The following is a 21,437-nucleotide window of genomic DNA, read 5'->3' as shown; positions in this document are numbered from 1 at the left end:
GAAAACCTGCTCCAGTGCGTTCTGGACCTCAGACTGGGGCAGAGGTTCACCTTCCAACAGGACAACGACCCAAAGCACACAGCCAAGACAACGCAGGAGTGGCTTCGTGACAAGTCTGTGAATGTCCTTGAGTGGCCCAGCCAGAGCCTGGACTTGAACCTGATCAAACATCTCTGGAGGGACCTGAAAATAGCTGTGCATCGACGCTCCCCATCCAACCTGACAGAGCTTGAGAGGATCTGCAGAGAAGAATGGGAGAAATTACTCAAATACAGGTGTGCCAAGCTTGTAGTGTCATACCCAAGAAGGCTGTAATCGCTGCCAAAGGTGCCTCAACAAAGTACCGAGCAAAGGGTCTGAATACTTATGTAAATGTGATGTTTCAGTTATTTCTTTTCAATTACTTTGCACAATTTTCTAAACACCTGTTTTTGCTTTTTCATTCTGGGATATTGTGTGTACATTGATGATAAAAAAAAGAATTTAATCCATTTTAAAATAACGCTGTAATGTAACCAAATGTGGAAAAAGTGAAGGGGTCTGAATACTTTCTTAATGCACTGTACATCCCTCTGAAAGCTGGCCATGCATATACCTGCCCCTGGGAACATAGGTTGTTCGCCAGATTCGGTCCTATATATACTTTGTAAAAAAATAAAAACAACAAAACATCACTAATCTTTCATGCAAAATGTGCTTAAAATGATTGATAATTGTAAGAATAAATTATTGCAGGCCAGTAGAATATGTTCTTTCGCTCACAACATTAGATAATTATACACGATCAGCTCCTACTTTAAAAAAAAAGATATGTGCACCTCAAAAATCTGTGATCATTAGTAGAGTGAATTGACTGAAGCAAATGACCACATCAAGCATGTAGCATTGAACAATTTGCACATGGTTTGATACAACTAAGTGTGTATTAGTGTGCAATTTATGAATACATTGTAAATATTATCCATTTGCAATCAATGTAATAATCTGCCACACACAAAAAAAAAACAGGATCATTGCAGTTGGTGGTTCCTGATTGGGAGGTAAAACTGGGACAATTGCATAGACGATTAGGCTCCGTTACATGTCCTCTGAAGATGAGAGCAAGAACTGGAAATCAACCCCTTTTCAGGAAAATGGGTATCCTACTGTTTTATCTTTTTTTTATTCAGCTTGACATTGAAATCAGTAAAGAACAGCTTTATGGGTGCAATTTTCATCAAATGTTTATCTCTGGGAGATGGGGGGAGGGGGCAGGTAATTCTGGCATTTTGCTGATCATTCTTTTCCAACTGTAGACCACAACCAGGCACTCTTTTTGTCACTTGCCTAACCCAACCTAAAGAAATTGTCAGAGGACATAACAGTTGGGTTGAGTGTAGGACCTATGTTTGGTTGCATGCAGTTTTTTTTATGAACCCAAATTCCCCCTTCACAATATGCACTATGTGACTGTAAATTCAAACCATTTAAAACAGAAACCAAGTATCAAGAACACCAAACTAAAAGTTATATTATTTTTATTTGTTAGAAATTCTATCAGTGTTTGAACATTAATATTTAGGAAGCTTGCACAATATCCATTTCCCATGATGCAAAATAGATAAAATACACAAGGCACGTATTCCATGAAGTTGAAACCAAATGATGTAACATTTCGAATAGTTGCTTTCTTTTTAACACTGTAAAACATCTCCAATTGTAAGTTACAATGAAAGTATGCACTGAAACTGTCTCTTATGATCCAACACAATTGTATCATTACATATAAACTCTTTAAAAATATACTTCTGTCAAAAGACTTGATGACTACTATGTACACTACAAAAATAAATTTTCATATAAATAAATTATATGGCATACATTTATCTTTGTAACTGAAATGACACAAACTCACCCCTCCCAACGCTGGCAGGTGATGAGACCCAGTTTGAATATTTTTCCTTTTGCATCCTCATACTAAAATCTACTTTCTTAATGTAACTGTTATATATCTTTCCTATTTAGTATTAACATTAGTAAGCACTTTATACAGATTAAAAATCCATTACAAAAACATTACCGTAATAGCGTTTCAAACAGACAAAAGAAATCCCTGCATTTGTTATAAACTGGCATACAAATTCTGTCAGACACAATCTTATGATACAAAAATATAAATATCACAAAAATACATTTTTTCTTAAAAACCATAGTTGCCAGCCATTGAGAAACTCTCCCTTTGCCTGTGAGACTATAGGAGAAAATGTCTACATTGTGCAGAAGCAGCAGACAGTGGAGGGAGTGGAGAAGGTACACAAACATATAGATTTTAATAGATTGTGTTTTGTTAAACAAGTGGGGGGGGGGGGGGGGGGGGGGGGGGATGGATGGGTGAGAATTGACACACCAAGGCAAAAGCAGTGGGAAGTCATTCTGAACTTTTAACACAATTTACACTATGGAAACTGAAGTTAGTTCCAATTAACACCAAACATTTTTTTTGTGAATTCTGGATGATAATGGGTCACTGCAAGTGCCATATTGAAGTCTGTTGTTGAATATCACACACATTTCTATGCCAGAGATTGTTTTGATATATAAAAAAGGCAGTTAAGGTTAACCCTTAGTGTGCTAATGGCAGTAGCTTATTTTAACACTTAAAAGAAAAGACAAAACACAGTTTACCTGAAACACAATTTGGCATCATCTGTTACATCAATCAAAGTGGCACCATTGAGAATACATAAAATTCAATCCAACCTCTGGCATTAGTACTCAGATTGGCTGTTCATAATTGACCTATGCTGATCGTCCTTTCCATTTATCTATGCTGGGGAGATGTAGAAATGCTAAATCCAAAATCTATTGCATTCTATTGGGACAAATTACGCCCAATTTTTCCAATATTGAACATCTGAATTTTTTATTGAACATTCTTGTAATTGTATGGAATCCCTCGGTTTATTGTTAATAGATGAATAAATGCATTAAATTTATGAACAGGTTAATTTTATGTGGATGCATGTTACAAATATTAGAAAGGCAATTTTATCCTATCAATGGTCTTTCACTACCAAAAACCCCAAACAAGGCATCTGGATAGTCATCGACATTAGTGCTTCAAACTCTGTTATCAAATTGGTATTGGAATGAAGCATTCAATGAAAAAAAAATGCAGGTCATGACCCAAGGATCCCTCTAAACTCAACAGCCTAAGGAATACTTTAAGTGCCATTGGTGTTATAAAGTAGGAATGCCTTGTAATTTTTTCATAGGACACATTTTGTGTAAATAAAAATTTACATGAAGCTGCAATTGGAGAATTATGATCTTGTCTGCCCACATAGTTTGAGTACAATGATGCCAAACCTGTATAATAGTAGATACGTTTAACATTAATATAAACCAGTGTTTTGAAGGGACAGTTCCTGCATGCCTCCCTACATATTTACAAATAAAGGTGCGATTGGAGTTGAATCTCCTTTCACAAGTTTACTTGGCTGGATGTATTTTTACAAATGTACAAATGTACAAATCTTTGCTAAAGAGAACAGTGTATGAGCTTACTGGTGGGATTTTTGCAAACAAAACATAGATTGATAATAAATTAAAAACAATTAAATCTGTCTTTGTTAGGCCTGACAGTTAGAAATTGCAGATACAGTTTATCATTCAAAGAATCTCAGGGTGTCAATAAATATACACACATACAGACACACACACTAAGGGTTAAATTAAAACAACATGGACGTATAATACACTGCAATGAGTCAAACAACTATTAAGATCATAAAGATTACCGTGCTTTTCTTCATATCTGGTCATTTTAAAAATCACGCATAGCGTGTTTGAAAGTTAACAGTGACATTTTATACTACCACAGATCTGTGATATACAAAATTAAAATATTTTAACAAAATGTGTACCTTTACAAAAATCCTATCACTTGAACAATATTTGCATAGAATAATTATACAATTATACAATATTTCAAGCAGCAGCAACATATGCTGACATTTATGACTAAATTAAGCTTAAATGTGGCACAGATAAACAGATCAATGTACATATCATATGGATCACACAAAATTGTTCCCAATCCATTCACAGGAGTTTTACAACTCCTAACATTATACTATTTTACATTGTACATTTGTATAATACATGTGTACATCCTTTAAATAGTATAGAGAAGCAATATTTAACAATACAATAGATTAACAGTTACAGTAAACTGTTTTCACAATTCAGGATCGCCTGTATTCATAGCCTGCAGCTTCGAGGATCAAACTACACAAAGTAATTGTTTTCCCATCTTTGGCCATCTGTACATTACAAATTCCAACTGGATAAAGTAAAAGAAAAAGCTATTAGTTGATCACAGCATTTTACGTGACATAAAATATATACGTTTTTCACACTCAAGACAAATATTACTTGCTAATACAAATTTGAGTGGTATTTGATTACATAATTTTCCACTTATTAGAACAAATCAGGAATGGTTTTGCTTTCATTTAATCTAATCTAATCAGATGGCAGATAAACAGTTCAAAAAAATGTTTTAAACATCATGGCATCTTTCACAGAATGCCCCTCGGAAACTTACCTAATGTGTTCTGTTTCCATTGCTCTGTGTTTCACATTCATCGTCTTCCAACTCTAAAACTTCCACCTTTGAGTCCCTTTTATAAGATGCATCAAAGGGCACATGAGGATCAACAAATGCTCCCACCTTAGTTTCACTGTACTCCTCATAATGTGGGTATCCTCCAAACGCATTTTGGCTGGGGATTGGAGGATGCACAGCAACAGTAACAGAGGCTGTGGCAGTCACAGTAGTAATAGGCTGGCAGTAGGTTGGTGCAGAAACACCATTGGCAGTGAATGTTGGATTCCTAGTCCTATGAAAATGTGACCGATAACTCGACTGATCGTTATTGCCGAGTCTGGAATGCCCTTCGTGAGCAGTTTCAAAAGCGTCCAAGCGCGGCCTATAAGGTGGCGGTCGAAACTCTTCTCTCGCCTCCAAACCATGGTCCCTGCAATTCCTCCGCGATTGCTGGCGTTTGATGTTCTGTGGAGGGGGCGGTTGAGGTCTTGGTCGATGGAATCTGGATTCCGGCTGAACAACCTGAAATTAAAGAAAATCATTAATGATACAGAAGTATCCATGAGAACATACTGTAGCATTCCGATTATGCTGCACACAAATCACAGCTATGATTTATCCACAATGAATTACATTATAAGTATTAATAGCAAATAATACACTTTCATTAGAATTGCTAATGCTTAACTATTGCTGTAAAGATCAGATAACCAAGATATAATGGAACTCATGGATCATTTTCACCTACATCGACAAAACTGATTGTTCAGAAATCATTATGATCCAGCTGAGGCAATTTATTTCTCACAGCCCCTTTAAACTCATCAGGACGTTAGTTCCAGTATTTTTTTAACCTCACTACCATTCTGAATCCGATGCTTGCTTTAAACTCACTTTGAATCTGTATCCCACAAACCCATCATTCTCACTGGATCCCCATATATGTGCTTCTTGTAAACTCACTGGATTCATTGGAAAGTTTAGCGATGTACATGTAAACATGAAAAAAAAATAAGTGAATTAAAATTGTGGTGGAATATTAATAGACGTAATATCCACTAGTTTGGAATATGTATCCTTGCACAACCAAACAAAATTTAGAAATACTTCACTTACTGTAGACCTGGGGAAAACAGGATTTTCAGTTGCTTCCACCATGATTTGGTGGGGTGCTGCAGTAGAACTGAGATTAGATTCATAATGCTTTAATTCTTCATTAATCCCAGAAACTGTAGTTTGAGAGCTGTATTCAGAATCTGAAGAATCAGATCCATTATTCCCTTGTTCATTTGGAATTGCAAATCTCACAACTCGAGGTGGTGGATCTGGTGATGGAGTAGGTAACCTTGTTCTTCCATCGGAAGGCGAGATCTATGGACAAATGTGTGAAGAATGATTAGAGTCACTGGGGGTTCATATCTTCAATATAGCTGGTTTCAGTGAGGTGACAGAACTGTTCCATTATGTTTGTAGTTTGTTTGGTTGTTTATTTGTTTGTATTTTTGCACAAAGTCCGCGAGCATTGCTACTTTTCATTTCACTGCACATCTCGTATGTGTATGTGACAAATAAACTTGACTTGACTTGAACAAAAATCTTGGGATTGGCTTGGCTTTAAAGTAGGACAATCGCAAGCTTAACTTGATAAAGTCAAACATGACAATTGACTGCCACATCAATTATGTACCAAGTATGCTCTAATTTGTAAAGCAATGATTTTACACCATGGACAATACAGATAATGCCACTATTATTAAAATTCATCATGGAGAAAATGATAAACATACCTCTGGAAGTGGTCCAAAGTAGGACAGCAGCACTGGAAGTAAGACTAATCCATTAAGAACACCCAGAATGGTTAAAATGGCAAGGACTGCAAAGAAGTACCTATAATAATTGTAAAGAATAGTGCAGTTAATTTCAAGAAACTCCTTATAATGCAAATCTTTTTCACAAATAAAAACAAACCATTGTGTAAGTATACATTTTTTTTACTTTAAATCACAGCAATTATTTACCTTTCACATCAGAGGCTATTTCCTACAACAAGTGTTAGTTGATCAAAAAGAGAAGATTATATTAGTTTGTTAATTGTACTAACACTTTGACTGTTATTCATGAAGTTTGTTATACACACAGAAAAATATGGAATGTGGCATGAATTACTAAACAGGTTCATACAACATGCACAATGCAAGGGGCCCCCATTACCTTAACCTCAGCAAAAGAGTGTAGAATTTAAACAATTTAGACTAGAGGCAGGGGGAAGCAAACGCTCAGCCAGCTAATCCATTTGCATCTCACAAAAGAATCACTAATTAAATTTGTAGTGTATCATCTAACAACACTAATCAAACCTTTTTGCCTACACCACTCAGAGAAGCCGAGTTGTTGTTTTACCATATTGGATTTAACTATATGGAGCAGGAATCAGGGCTCTGATGTAAAATGCTACTAATTCTATAGCAGCTTCTGGCAGTGTATTTCATAAGATTATTTCACAATTTCAGTTCACTATAGCATCATTGCACTGCAAAATATATTTTTTTCTGAGGTACAACTTGCCCTCTATAAATATCCTGTTTTGCATTAAGTATCTCAAATTTGCAAGTGTGTAACTGGTTATTCATTCAACTTTTTAAGGTCAAGAAATGCAAAGGTAACCTTATAATCAAAAGTGAATATATTACAAGCTGGTATTCAATCTATCTGGGAGAAGCCTTGTGGATATACGTATGGGTAAAAACTTAATGGCTAAGGTTTCAAAGGACATAAATAACAATCCATCTAATATCTTGTACAGCACAGTTATATTACTATACTTAAACATAACATAATTCTCTTAAAAAATTAAAGAATACATCAAGCAGCAGTCAACACGGCTTTAAAATGAATGATGTCATCCATTTGAGATTTTGTTCGCAAAGTGTAAACATTGTCATTATAACCCAATATAAGCAAGTAAGTATTCATATCACTCTAAGAGCAATATGTTATAGAGCATTTTGATCCACTGGTTTACAATGGAGCAAACGAGATTTTACATCTGTTCACTTCAAATGTATTGCAAATTTTAAGCCAACATTGTCATTTGGTTTAATGGCTGCCCTAGTTTGACGACTGGCTGAATCTGTTATTGGGCCCCATCTGCAGCCTTGCAACTATATCCTGTGTTTATTTAATATTTCACTTATATAAATATGCATAAACCAAGCTAAATTTTGCTGTAGCTAAATTAAACAAAGTCCCAAAGCTTAACAGGCTACTCTCTTTAAAACAAATAAACTACAAAATATAATTGAGGTGTCAATTTAATCTACAATTGGAAAATAGGCTCCAACTCCCTAGCATGTCCAGTTACAGAACTGAACCATCTATCTATCTATCTTCTATCTATATCTATATATCTATAAAACTCAAATCAGTCCGCCTGGCGCAGTACGGATCCCTACTCGCAGATGTCCAATCGGAATGCCTTCGCGATTCGTTGCACGGCTGCTTTCCTTCATCCACGCCCAATCCAGGCCTCACACACTTCGAAATTTCGCTTTTGCAAGACAGGAACACAAATCCTGAACTTTCTCACTTACTGCAACACACTTCGAAACAAAGGCAGGGAACATTTTTTTTTCAAAGAGGCAGGGCAGGGGAGGTGCTGGAATCTTACTTTTGAGAAGGGAGGCTTCAGTTCCACTTTTGGGAGACGGCTTCAGTGCATGGAGGAGACGGGTGCATGGTGGAATATTGGGTTGGGGGATCACACCATTGGGGGAGCAGACCCAACGGGTCTGCACTTGGTCTAGTATACATTAAAACTCCGATAATCCGCTATCTATATTCAGAACTCCCAATGGTTTGTCATCCTTCTCACCAAATGATGTTTGCTGTGCTCCTTTCCAACTTACTGGGGCTCAGGTTCCTGTTCCAGCTTATCGGGACCATGGTGAGTTGGAAGCAAGCAAAGGAACCAGAGTCCCAGCGGGTTGGGATCAATCATTCATTCACTTCCCATTGTTAAAATTATGAAATCACAATAGAAACATAGAAAATAGGTGCAGGAGTAGGCCATTTGGCCCTTCAAGCCTGCACCGCCATTCAATATGATCATGGCTGATCATCCAACTCAGTATCAGCCTTCTCTCCATACCCACTGATCCCTTTAGCCACAAGGGCCACATCTAACTGCCTCTTACATATAGCCAATGAACTGGCCTCAACTACCTTCTGTGGTAGAGAATTCCACAGATTCACCACTCTCTCACAATAGACTTGGTGTAAAGGTTAAACAGTAAATGTGGTAAAATAAATCCCAATCAGGAACCATTATTTACACTTTCATTTTAGAAAATATTTTAGCCAGTAAATTATTAGAAAGTAAGGTTAATAGCAAAACATATTTCATAATGGAACATCACTGACAAGGATTTTAAATGAAATGACCATGCAGCTCATAACGATCATGTGAAGTGTAGAACTTCTGGTACTGAATGGGAAAAAGATAGTTTCTTACCTTACAATGAAGTCAAATTCAGACCCAGCAAGCATGAGAACACCAAGAAGAGTCGACACAGCCCCATCCAGCACAGGTGCAAACATGTGCTCCAGTGCAAGAACTGCACGACGGTTTTTGTCCCCAATGGCAGTTAAAAAAGCCTGTGGGGGGATAAAATCAATGCACTTAGGTGTGGTACTCACTGAAGGCATTACATCAAATTTGTAAAGCCATACCCAATAGTTCAGCAGCTGCTGTGATTATGCTTCCTAAACTGAATGCCTCAGGTACTTTTTACCAAGCAAGTTTCAAAAGAAAAATCGACGCCATTTTTAAAAACAGAACCCCAAAATCAAAGGGATGAATTGATACAACTTTTCATTGTTTTTATGGATCTTCTGCAGTAATTACGTCAAATGGTTAGGAGGCTGTTCAACCATGAAAAAAACCGATGTTACAATAAAATAATGGACATTTGAGATTCTGGAACAGTAAAACAAGATGACAACCAGATACTGACTCCTCAATTCTATCATTTAAAATGTTTCCTATGCTCACCATAAAATAGAGGGATTATTTAAAATTGATAGTTGTTTATGATTTCGCTCTGAGTAATAATGTATTAGACGCATTTAACTTTAATGGTCCAGCTGTCTGCGTTACTTGGAACAACTATTTTTAAAAAGATGCTCTCAGCCATGTCTATCCAAATGCAGAAAATGCGTTTAGTAGTCAGATCATACTGCACTGAATGTATTCCGACTTACATACTCCTGGAACAACAAATTTTGTACCAATATTTTAAGCAGAGACATGATTTAAAAAATAATTAAAATCCATATCTTTAAATTTCCATTTAGTGTGGGCATTATTTCATGATTTCTTTTAATACAAAGTAATTTTAATAAATGTTTTCCCAATGGTGGACTTCCTGAAGGAATATCCCCAAAAAATTACTGACATGCACAGGTTTTCATCTAATTTACATGGAGATTCTATCCTAACCTACTTCATAGTCACGTCCAAATTAAACAATCATATGTGTTGCATAAAAATAATCAAAACATTGTTTTGGTTTGCCTATGTCTCAGACTACACTTAGTTTTCTATTAAGAATGTCTACCCATAGGTAGTTCATTTTTATTCCTGTTAAATCCCGAGAATACAGTAGCTCAGAGGTATTTCCAGAAAAAGTGTATACATTTCTTGCATGGTTTTGTCAAAATGGACACACAATTGAAGGTCCTTTCACATACCAAAGCAACGTGTACAGTGAATTCCACCCCAATTCCAACAGAGGCAATGAGGATCACCACAGGAACTGCACTCAGTTTTATTCCAATGAGGCCCATCATCCCAAAAAGTTCCACCGTCATCAGTGCTAGGACCAATACCTAAATGTGGTTTTGAAAAAAAACAAAATACATTAGCTTGCTACGGTCATTCTTTAATTTGACTGGATCATTTTTTGCACAAAAATGAAGACATGTACAGTTTTTTTTGCAAGTTTCTTCATGAACAAATTAACTTTTAAATGTAATTTGAACTGTTTTACAAAGAGCCTCATATTTTTGAGTTTGACAGGTTCTGAGCATTCTTTGCATGGGGCAGCAAGCAAGGCCCTCACTTTGTAAACACTGTGCCCCTATTTTTATACTGGAAATATTTCAGATTTATACTTAGCTCTCATTCACCAAGAAATCCACATTTTAGAGCACCTTTAACATGTCAATTCATTAAAGGTGAATCAATTTTAAAAAGACTGTGTCAAATATGATATTAAAGAGGATGATAAAAAAATCCTCCTGGCCATGAGCTTAGAGTTGATGATTTAATATGCGGATTGCAGCTTTGTGGATAAATTGAAGTTATGGAAAGTGGTTAATCTATCTGATGGGCATTGAAATGGTCGAGTCTGGAGCAAGATAAAATTTGATTTAGTGCCAAAAGCAGATACGCTGAGGTCGAAACAAAGACAATGTTACATTGACGGTGTCTTTCAAGGAAAGGACGTGAAATCAGAAGCACAGCTTAGAATTTTATAGTTTGTAAAATGGTGGTGTCAAAATACATGCAGTGGCTGTTGTAATAGCTTTGTACAATACACCCATATTGCCGTTGTATAGTATATAAATGAGAAATAGGAATGTGGAGAAAAGAGAGATCTTTCTAGGACTCCAAAGTTGCAGAACAAAGATGACAGTGCACAGGATTTTCTGGCTATAACTGAAGATATGAGGTTGGGACCAGGTGACTGTATAAACTTATGACTGAAGGGAGGCAAACAAGGAGGATGCTGTGGTCGCCTAGGTCAAAGCAGGAACAAGGTAGTGAGCGACAGAGGGAGGCTGTACCATGGTCAGGTGACGAGGGTGTGTTTTAGTGTCGCGCAGGGACAAAAACATAATTGCAAACGTTCAGAAAGAAATCTGGATTATTTAAAATACTTTTGCAAAATGCTTTGTAAGTGAAGATGAATCAGGTTGGACTAAAAGCTTCAAAAGACAAGAATGCTATTATTGGCTGATGAGTGTCAGATTACCAGAGCCTCTTTGCCCCGTACAAAAATAAATTGGTCTGGTTTGTGTTTAAATTCAACAATTATAATTGAGACAAAGTCATTCTTTCTTCCCATCTAGCTATTAAAAAAGAAAATATGTATGCCAATAGAATCAAGAAGATTTGCACTGAATTTCAATGATATTTCGTAGTGAGGTCAGAATCAAATGCAAAGTATTTTTCCTTTAGGTTCTGACCAACCATTTTATTTAAGAGAGCTGCAGAGCCTAGTGTGACATTGCTTTAACTTTTAATGAAATTACAGGTGATATCCTAAATCACAGAACACTCCATCCAACATATTGCATACTAAACATTTCTCTTCATTAAACATACTGGCATATAGAGCTTGCGACAGTATCAGTTAATTAGCTCACATCTGGTTTTATTAACAGCCTCTAATGCTTTCACCAATTTCCCTCTTACCTTAAATTAGTCAAAGTAAGGGAACATGTCTTTTTTTAGATGACATACTCCTTGCTAAACTTGAAACTAACTCTAAAGTTTATCTTTCCACTGCTTAAATTTTCACCATCGTCATGTTTCCCAGCCGAATAAACATCTCATGAATGATGTCACAGGCATACCCCACCAAAGGCCCAGACATAAACAAAACGTTTCCCAATTAAAAAGCTATGCCAAAAGGAATTCAGTAGTATTAAAGCTCCTTCTAAACTTACAATGATCCCAGCCGTCCAGGGGTTCAAGAGGAAAAGGGCGCACACCAGGAAAGTACAAGCCAAGACCACGCTGATGGCGAGCAGCAACCAATGTCGGAGCCCAACGTATTGTTCCCAGAAGAGAAATGGGTATCCATTCGGATAACTGGCAAGTCCTTGGTTACTGAAGTTGTTGCATATATTTCTGACTTTTTCAATAGCTTCCACAAAGTCCGTTGTTTCACGCAGTATATTGAGGTAGAAAGGAAACTGGGAATATTCAATGGGCTCAGATGCTGGAACTAAACAAAATGAACCAATTTACAATTGTAAAAAAAAACCTCATATTTTTCATTGCTATTTGCATTGCATAAATGAGATTTATTTATTAATGGATTTATTCTACTATTACTAATCCGAATTATTCATCAAATAATAACTTCTTAAACCTACAATTAAATAACTGTCCCTTCAATTCAGATCAGGTCCAACTTCACTCCCCAGCCTGTGGGACTGTAAATTTGATAATCTTAGCCGAGCTGTATTTTATACAATCAGTAGACAAGCTCCTAGGCTGAAGGGAAAATGTTTTGTTTCTGATTATTATGCATTTCCTCCTGAGGTTAGAGCCTCTATGACAGTGAAAATAGAGTTGGGGTAAGGAAGATAAATAATTAAGAATTGGAGTGAGAAATTGAACTTTGATCAAGGCGCAAAACAGGTAATAACTGATATTGATGGGAAAGTCAGATGTACAATGGGCAAGTAACCAACCCACTGTAGTCAGTTCTGAGACTGCATCCCAGCCAAATTTCATTATCACTCCCATTTATTCCTTTCTAATTAGCTTTAAAATCAATATGCTGTATCATTTTTGCAGCAACTTTTATTTTACTCTTTGGTAAAATATTATAACTATAGCGGCAAAATGTTTTGGCTAAAGACTCAAAATTGAAAAGTAGAATTGGTCCTTAATTTAAAAGCAATGCTTTATTAAGCTTAACCCTTCCACTCCAAGAGCCGCAATGAATTGTAAAACTAATTATACAGCCAAAAGGTTCTTGCTAATATAGTCATTCATTTTACCTTTGCCCACATTAATGATGGAAATGACATTAATTTTTGGAAAGAAATTTGATAAATTCCAAAAATACAATCATGTTTTGTATCTTATGTACAGAATCACTATTTAAATTCATATTATAAATATATACCTGGGTGGCTTCAATGGCATAAAAATTAAACAATATCCAGACCTAATTACCTGGTGAAAGCAAGTTTGATCAGACTGTGACAATTGAGCCTTTGTTTAAAAATCAAAATGTGAAACCTCTACATCTGAAGGTCTTGCTGTATTTTTTTTTACCAAGTGCCTTTCCTTTCTTTTTTAAATACAAGACTTTTACCAAAAAAAATCCCCCAACAAAACCAGCATTGAGTTTTTGCTGCTGTGTGTTCCAGACCCTGCAGGGTCATTCAACTGACTTGCTAAACATGATTTGCCCTATTATAATCTCAACTATAAATTTTCATTAAGACAAGACTTGGCCGGCTGCCACCAGGCTCCGGGGTTTGGAATACAGTGCAATGTCTTTGTCCAATCACATACCCAGCACTCACTCAGCAGACCAATAACCTCGACTTGCAAGCAGTCACATAGCTGAAACCTGAATGGAAATTAAATCAATCCAAGTTCCCTCCTTGAGACATAAAGGACCCCCTCCCCGGCCAATACTACACAGAATTATCGTGATGAAGCACAGGTGTGCAAAAACCCACATACTGGTATCATATCATTGACTAATGATTATGGAAAAGCCTTTACAGTTTGTGGAGGGAGTAAAACATGCGCCTTTTCCACAGGAAATCAAATTAATTCCAGAACAAAAATACACATGTAATACTTTTGCTCACTTGACCTTCAGCATTCTTATTGTAACAGTGACAGGGTTTATATAGTTATTTTCAAAAATAGAATTTATGCAGGAGCAGCAATTCCAGAATGTAATTTTGAGCATTTTTTAAAAAAATGATTAATTTATTATATTATTGATATGAAAAGCAGCATTTTCAAAACAAGTGATAGACTTGATTAGAAGCTTTCCTGTCATTTTCCACACCTTGCGCCAATTTACAATTTCCAAACTCCCCAGGGCATTACAATATAACAAGATCCAGATTTTACTATTATTGTAATGTTAAGATCATCAGCTTCACAGTCATAACATCACAATACATCAACAGCTTTGTGATTTCTGTGCCTTCATAGCATATAGTGAAGTCACAAGTTCATCTTTACTCTTTGGATTCCTTTTGTTTTTACAGGCGTCTCCAAAGGCAGTCAAGAGAAAGCAGTTAGAGTTGATTTAACCAGCCAGGCTCAACATTCTCAAAAAATGTAAAGGTTTGGGGCATGAAGTTTCAGAAAGTTTACAATGGTGTACTATCAACAAATTGATCGCAAAATCGCTAAATCATTGGAGTCTCCTGCGAAAGTTTCTTCATTGCCACTTCCGAAACATGCAACCTCTACAGCCAAGAAGGCCAACCATGAGTTACACGCCACCCTGACTTGAAGTATATTACCATTGCTTTATTATCCCTAGGTCCGATTCCCAAAATACCCTATTCAACAATATTGCGGGAATATATCCACCAGAAGTATGGATGTTCAAGAAGGTGTGGCTTATGACTATCTTCCCAAATCAATCTGTTAGTGACCAGTTTTGTTGAACAGTAAATATGAGTTATAACCATGGAATCCGATAATTCCTTGCAAGACCACCGTCCATTCTAGCCATCCCTTTGCTGTACTAACTCAACTTTTATAAAGACACTAGACCAAGTGGGAACCATTGGGTCCCTGTCACACGGTAGGCCTGGTCCCCCAACGCAATCCATTCCCCCAACACAATATTCCACCACTCACCCACAGCCCCCAACTGCGCAGGCGCGGCTCATTTCCCCTCATCCCCCAGCACTCACTCCCTCTACCAGAGATATTCTCTCCAACCTATCCATTCCTCAACCTTCTCTGCACCTTAAAACTAACGCTTTCTCTCTTTTCGTGTTCTGTCAAGGTGTCTACAACCTGAAATCTTTCTCTTTCCATAGATGCTTCCTGATCAGCTGATCAAGCAATTTCAACCAATTATTAGAATAATTAATAATAGCACTTTAGTACTTTTCAAAGAACAACAGAGGAATTATTCTGAGCCAAGATTTGTCATCCTGCAATCAACACAGCACAGATTATCATCATTGTGGCATTGCAGACATCCGTTAGCAAGAGTTACATAAAGACAGGTACTCTGTGTTATCTGGGATCTTGCAGTGAGTGAGTAAGTGACATTACCATGCATTGGTATCAATTAAAGTGTGCAATTCTTCCATCATGATGGTGCGGAAGCCAAATCAAGTCAAGTGGGAGACTGATATGATCCTGCCCATTTTCAAAATGTTTTCCAAGTATACACAAAATGCTGGAGTAACTCAGCGGGCGAGGCAGCATCTATGGAGAGAAGGAATTGGCGACGTTTTGCGGCGAGACCCTTCTTCAGTTTCGTCCCGAAACATCGGCAATTCCTTCTCTCTGTAGATGCTGCCTCACCCGCTGAGTTACACCAGCATTTTGTGTCTACCTTCGATTTACCAGCATCTGCAGTTCTTTCTTAACATTCTCCAAATATATCCTGGTTTATTTGGTCCCTGTTCTTTTCCCCTTTGTTTTACCTGGTATTGATACTAAAAACACTTTAAAAAACTGAACTTAAAATATCTCTGGTTACAACCACACATGGCTCAGAGAAAATACTTGAGGTTAAGAAGTTAGATCCAAAACAAAGGGAGGGAAAATACTTACTTCTAAGTGCAGTTTCTGGCCTGTTGTCTGCCTTGTCGTGAACCCATTCAGGAGGAGGTGGCCGAATGTTCGCTTGGGAGGCAGCATAAGCCACAGGGTCATTACTGACCCAGGCAGTCAGGTAGATGTAAAAAGCATTGGGATTGATGATTCCATCAGCATTCACTAATCGCTGTTTAGTCAACTGCAATACGATGAGAAACTGCTTAGATCAAAGTATTTTTTTTTTCATTAACATACCTCACAGCCACAGAATAAAAGAACCAAAATCCTCACATAAAGCAATCTTGCTGTCACAAGGAATGAATTTAAACCAAATTTTACTTCAGTTAAAGGTTCAAAATACATCACAAACACACCAGTATTTAGCATTCCATATATATATATATTTATATCTTTTAGAAAATTTTTTAATGTGAGCGAAAGAAAATTTGGCAAGAGTTCCCCATGCACGTCTGTGTGCAGTTAACCTCTGTTGTTAACGCCAAAGGAAATGCCACCCAGCAAATGGGGGAGAGCTATAAAAATAAAACAACATCTGTACAAATTTTGCTAGCACTTGCTTCATCTGACCTGTGTATATTCAGATAATGCATCATGCCAAAAAACAGACAGAAGCAGAATCTTGCTTGGATCACCCGTGGAGCAGTTTTCTTTTGAATGTTCATCTCAGACAGAAAACAGCATGGACTTTAGTGTCAAAAAGAACTGCCTTTGTTGCCAAAAATTGCACATTTTGGAAGGGGAAATGAAATATATGGAAACTGCATAGTTTTACTTTTAAATGCACTTGTCATGTTCTGCTTTTAGTTTTCTATTTGAATGACAGAGGCACTGAAAAAATGTGATACACTAAATCTGGATTTAATTAATCCACAGGATACTCGACAACTGTACGTCTTCTGCTGTATGTGGAATCAAACAGTGCGGCTTGCAACCCCTGTGGGCATGGCACACTTTTCTCCCTCCCAGGCACAGGAAATTACATCAGATGTTACAGTCCCAACATTTGGTCCCACAAGCTACACCTGGTAAAGAATGAACTACTGTATTTAGAGCTTACATGGGTAAATGCTCATTCAGGCCAACTCTTGATCAGTATTTTGTGTCTTAATTCTTTCAGTGTTAACGGGTACGCTGTAGCCAGCAGAAAAGCAACATGTTTTACACTGTAATAATTTTAAACAATGTGCTCTGTAAAACTGTCACGTTGAATATGGCAGAGAAGGTAGAGGATAAACAGAACTATTCTCAGAACATTATTGATGGTACTTCGCCAAAAAAGACAAATGGCTAGAGTGAGAATCTAATTGCTTTTCAGTGCTTAGTACCATTTCCACTGAGACGTCGCATTTGTAATGAAAGCAGACAATAAAAAATAAAAAATAAAAAAATAAAAATTCTGTGACCTTTTGTGCAGAAACCATGTGGAGAAATAATGCATTACCACAAAAGAGGCCACTAAAATGTTCGAGGAATTTTGGGTTCACACTCAGCAACTCCAAACACAAAATAAATTCAGTTATCACTCATCAATAAAGCATGTGTTGATTTTCTTATAAACCCTTACCTGACTTAAGTCAGTAGGTTTGTGCCTATTGCCAGTCTGAATTAGCAACTTGTATGCCAGAACACCATCATCAGACCCATTTTTGTAATTGTTGTGGGTGATCTTTCCAGCTTTCCATTCCCTGTCAAAGGTATCTTGCAGATCTGATTACCAAAAAGTTGAAACATTTTGTAAACAACAATTAAGCTGCAATTCCAAAACATGTAATTTTTCACGCAAGGGATTTAAATGAATGAAATGAACTCACAGCATCACATACATAAAACACAACAAGTGAAGGCATGAAAATGTAAATCAACATTCTGCATAACTGTCTACTTTTTGAAAATGAATGGAAACCTTATTGTTTTTTTTTTTTAAGTTATGTGGTGTTTGGCCAGTTTGGCTGCAGGAGTCAGTCAATTTTTGTGAAAATGGCAAGACCTGTTATTTATATCTGTAAGCTAGTCATTCCCATAGTCAGCACAAGATGGACTCGAAGAAATTTGTGTGATTGAAAATGTAATTTTTGTTACAGTGAAATGCCGGAACTACGACTTCCACATCAAGTGATTTCTACAATAAGTTTTATGTCGTTTCATTACACTCCAGAAATTCAACAGGATATTTCCCAAGAGGGCCGTATTGTGTCATATACACAAGTATAAGAAATAGACAGCTAATAATTGGAAATACCACCAACACGCAGGTTAGGCTAAAGAGGAACATCGGTCAGAATTGATGTTCCTGATTGCCAGCAAGAAGGATTGATGAAAACCACATTAGTACAGATACAAAAATGTTTTAAAGTCTTGTTTGTGCATTGCCCATGAGACTGAATAGTTTGCAAAAGGAAACACAAGAGTGCAGATGCTAGAATCTGGAGCTAAAACAACTGCTGGCTCTGCCGAGTCCCTCCAGGAATTTATTTTTGAATAGTTTGCAAATTCACTGTTTGGACTCATCCATGAAAAGAACTCTAAGACTAGTCTCATTTTGCAATTGGAGCTGTAACCAATTATAAATCACCATAATCAAGAGATGCAAATAATTATTACATGAGAATGTAGAAACAAAGAACTACAATTTACAACAAAAGGCACAAAGTGCTGGATTCAGGAGGCAGCATCATTGGAGAACATGGATAGGGTGACATTCCAGGTTGGGACCCTTCTTCAGACAGATCAGGTCTCAGACAAGAGATTTGTAATAATGAATATTTTTAGTCTATAATCAGAATCAGTAAGCTTGCTCTCTCAGGTAGAATGTTTTGAAAAGATTCAGAATATACCAATACTGGAAAGTCAATCCACAGAATGCCCTGTGTAGGAGAATTGGACAGGATGGGGATGGGTGAGGGAAGTGGGGAAGTTTCTTCGTTGACCTCTACTCATCTACAATGACAGGAAATTATAGAATTGTTACAACACGAAAGGAGACCATTCTGCCCGTCGTGTCTGTTTCACTCTCCACTAGAAAGGTTCTCGAGTTTCATTCATTTGGTCTTTTCTCCATGTTTGACATTTTTCTTCACCATACTTGTATCCAATTCCCTTTTTAAGGCTACAATGGAACTTATCTCCACCATGCAGTGCATTCCAGATTCCAACCACAAGCTGCGTTAAAATGTTTTTCTTCATGTCACTCTTAATTCCCTTCCCTGTTATTTTCAAAATGTGATCTCTAGCCCTTGACCCCTCCACCGAAGGATACAGCCTCCCACCATCCACTCTGTCCAGTTCCCTCATCATTTTATATACTTTCAAGGAAACCGAGAGAAACAATTGCAACCTCTCTAATTTATCTGTCCCTCATCTCAGTGATCATTCTCAGAAAAAAATATACAACTTTAATTTACTTAAAACCCCTTGGGCCCACTGCAGTCCCACTTGCCGGCCCAGTTGGCCGTGCCTGCGCAGTTCGGGGAATTTGCCAGGCCTGGTATCCGCGCATGCATCCATCACAACGGAGATCTCTGGCGTCACAATGGGGACCCGTCAGCCGGGCCTGCGCAGTTGAGGGAGAGTGGCCGGGCCGGGATCGTCATTTTTACTGAACATCGCCTCGTGTATGGGCGAGTGGTGGAATGTTGCGTTGGGGGCGGGGGACCCAACGGGTCCGCGCTTGGTCTAGTATTTTAAAGCTCAGCATGATTTCATTTATTTTGTACTCTGTGAATTGGGTGCACCCCATTAACTGTTTTCTCAACCTGTTGTACAATCTGGAATAATTTATGCGCACACAGCCGAGATCTAGGGGCTAGCGGAATCAAGGGATATGGGGAGAAGGCAGGCACAGGTCACTGATTGTGGATGATCAGCCATGATCACAATGAATGGCAGTGCAGGCTTAAAGGGCCAAATGGCCTCCTCCAGCACCTATTTTCAATGTTTCTATATTGCATCTCATCATTCTTCTTTCCAAAATGAATCGCATCAAATTTCTCTGCATTTTAATTGTGTCAAGTCGTGAAAACAATCTGAAGGGTCCCGACCCAAAACGTCGCCTGTCCATTTCCCTTCACTAATATTGCCTGACCCGCTCTGTTCCTCCAGCAGTCTTTTTATTTTACTTAAGATTCCAACACCTGCAGTCTCTTGTGCGTCTCTCTCTCTCTCTTTTAAACCATTGATCCCAAACACTGATTCCTGGAGAACACCACCTTTTCACCTTCCCCAGTGAGAGCAATCATCAATCATTCACCACAAGCCTCCACTGATCAATACATAGCCAACCACATCCATCCCATCTATGTCCCTTTTACGCCATGTATTTCAAACTTACCAATGAACCAGTTATGTGGGTTTAAATTCATGTACATTATACTGACTCATCATGGAGTCCTATTAAAATAACTCAACACAATTTGCTCTGCAACCCGTGTTGGCTCGCATGACTCCATTTCTCTCCGGGTACCTATTAACCCTGCAATATTTCTAAAAGCTTCTATGTTTCTAAAAGATTTCCCACCAATGTGATAAAAGTGACTGGCCTGTAGTTGTAGACCAAAACATTGCTCCCTCCTTTGAATTAGTAACTAACATTTACTTCTCTCCAGCAATTTGACACCACCCGTGTGTGTAAATAGTTTAGGGAGAATTAAGATCAGCCCCCATAATTTCTTCTTGCACTTCCCTTAAAATCCTACGAAGATCCGATCTACTCCTGATGACTTAAGTTCATCAAGCTTTTCTACATGCAATCAATTTTTAACATATCCAATGACGCCCCGTCTCCTGTTCCACTATTACTTTGAAAGCACCTGGTGAAGACCAATGCAAAGTATTCTTTCAGAATTCATGTGAAAGTTCCCATTTTTGTCCTTTATGGACCCCGTTACTTTATGTATTACCATTTATATGCCCAGAGAATACTTCACACATGGTCGCTTCCCTTCCCATTTTAATTTTCACTTCCCCCCCGATTCTGTTATAACCAGCCAGGTGGTCGCTGGTATTTACAACCATTCACGAGTCACAAGTAGCTGTTTTTTTGGCTTCATCTTCCTCTGCATCTCTTTCATAAACGGAGTCTCTGGATTTGTTTGTCTTTCTTTTACACTTCATGGGATGTGCCTCAACTGTGCTTAAATCATTCTTCCTAAAAGATTGGGTCCATTTTAATTTTGCATATCAACCTTTGGTTCCAACTTACTTAGGATGGATGGCTTTACTCCAATGAATCAGTTTGTACTTTGGCTCTCGCTCCCTATTGAGATAGACTGG

At 37.6% G+C, this 21,437-nt stretch overlaps 1 protein-coding gene across 2 annotated transcripts in view; it reads right to left on the bottom strand.

Annotated features, from left to right (window-relative positions):
• Positions 1 to 1,500: 1,500 nt before the first annotated feature.
• The window catches only part of ptch1 (patched 1), a 71,058-nt gene continuing 51,121 nt past the window's right edge, over positions 1,501 to 21,437 (bottom strand). For both annotated transcript variants that reach the window (XM_055632915.1, XM_055632914.1), the window contains exons 16-24: positions 17,734 to 17,876; positions 16,164 to 16,347; positions 12,323 to 12,603; positions 10,340 to 10,477; positions 9,102 to 9,244; positions 6,379 to 6,478; positions 5,708 to 5,962; positions 4,589 to 5,113; positions 1,501 to 4,324 (exon numbers count right to left, since the gene is read on the bottom strand). In XM_055632915.1, coding sequence (XP_055488890.1) covers positions 4,589 to 5,113; positions 5,708 to 5,962; positions 6,379 to 6,478; positions 9,102 to 9,244; positions 10,340 to 10,477; positions 12,323 to 12,603; positions 16,164 to 16,347; positions 17,734 to 17,876 — 1,769 coding nt within the window. In that variant the 3' untranslated portion in view covers positions 1,501 to 4,324. The remainder of the gene's footprint in view (positions 4,325 to 4,588; positions 5,114 to 5,707; positions 5,963 to 6,378; positions 6,479 to 9,101; positions 9,245 to 10,339; positions 10,478 to 12,322; positions 12,604 to 16,163; positions 16,348 to 17,733; positions 17,877 to 21,437) is intronic.

This window comes from Leucoraja erinacea, chromosome 3 (assembly GCF_028641065.1).
Source record: "Leucoraja erinacea ecotype New England chromosome 3, Leri_hhj_1, whole genome shotgun sequence".
NCBI lineage: Eukaryota > Metazoa > Chordata > Chondrichthyes > Rajiformes > Rajidae > Leucoraja > Leucoraja erinaceus.
Note: the sequence above shows the minus strand (reverse complement) of the source record. Positions and strands in the feature narration are given on the sequence as shown.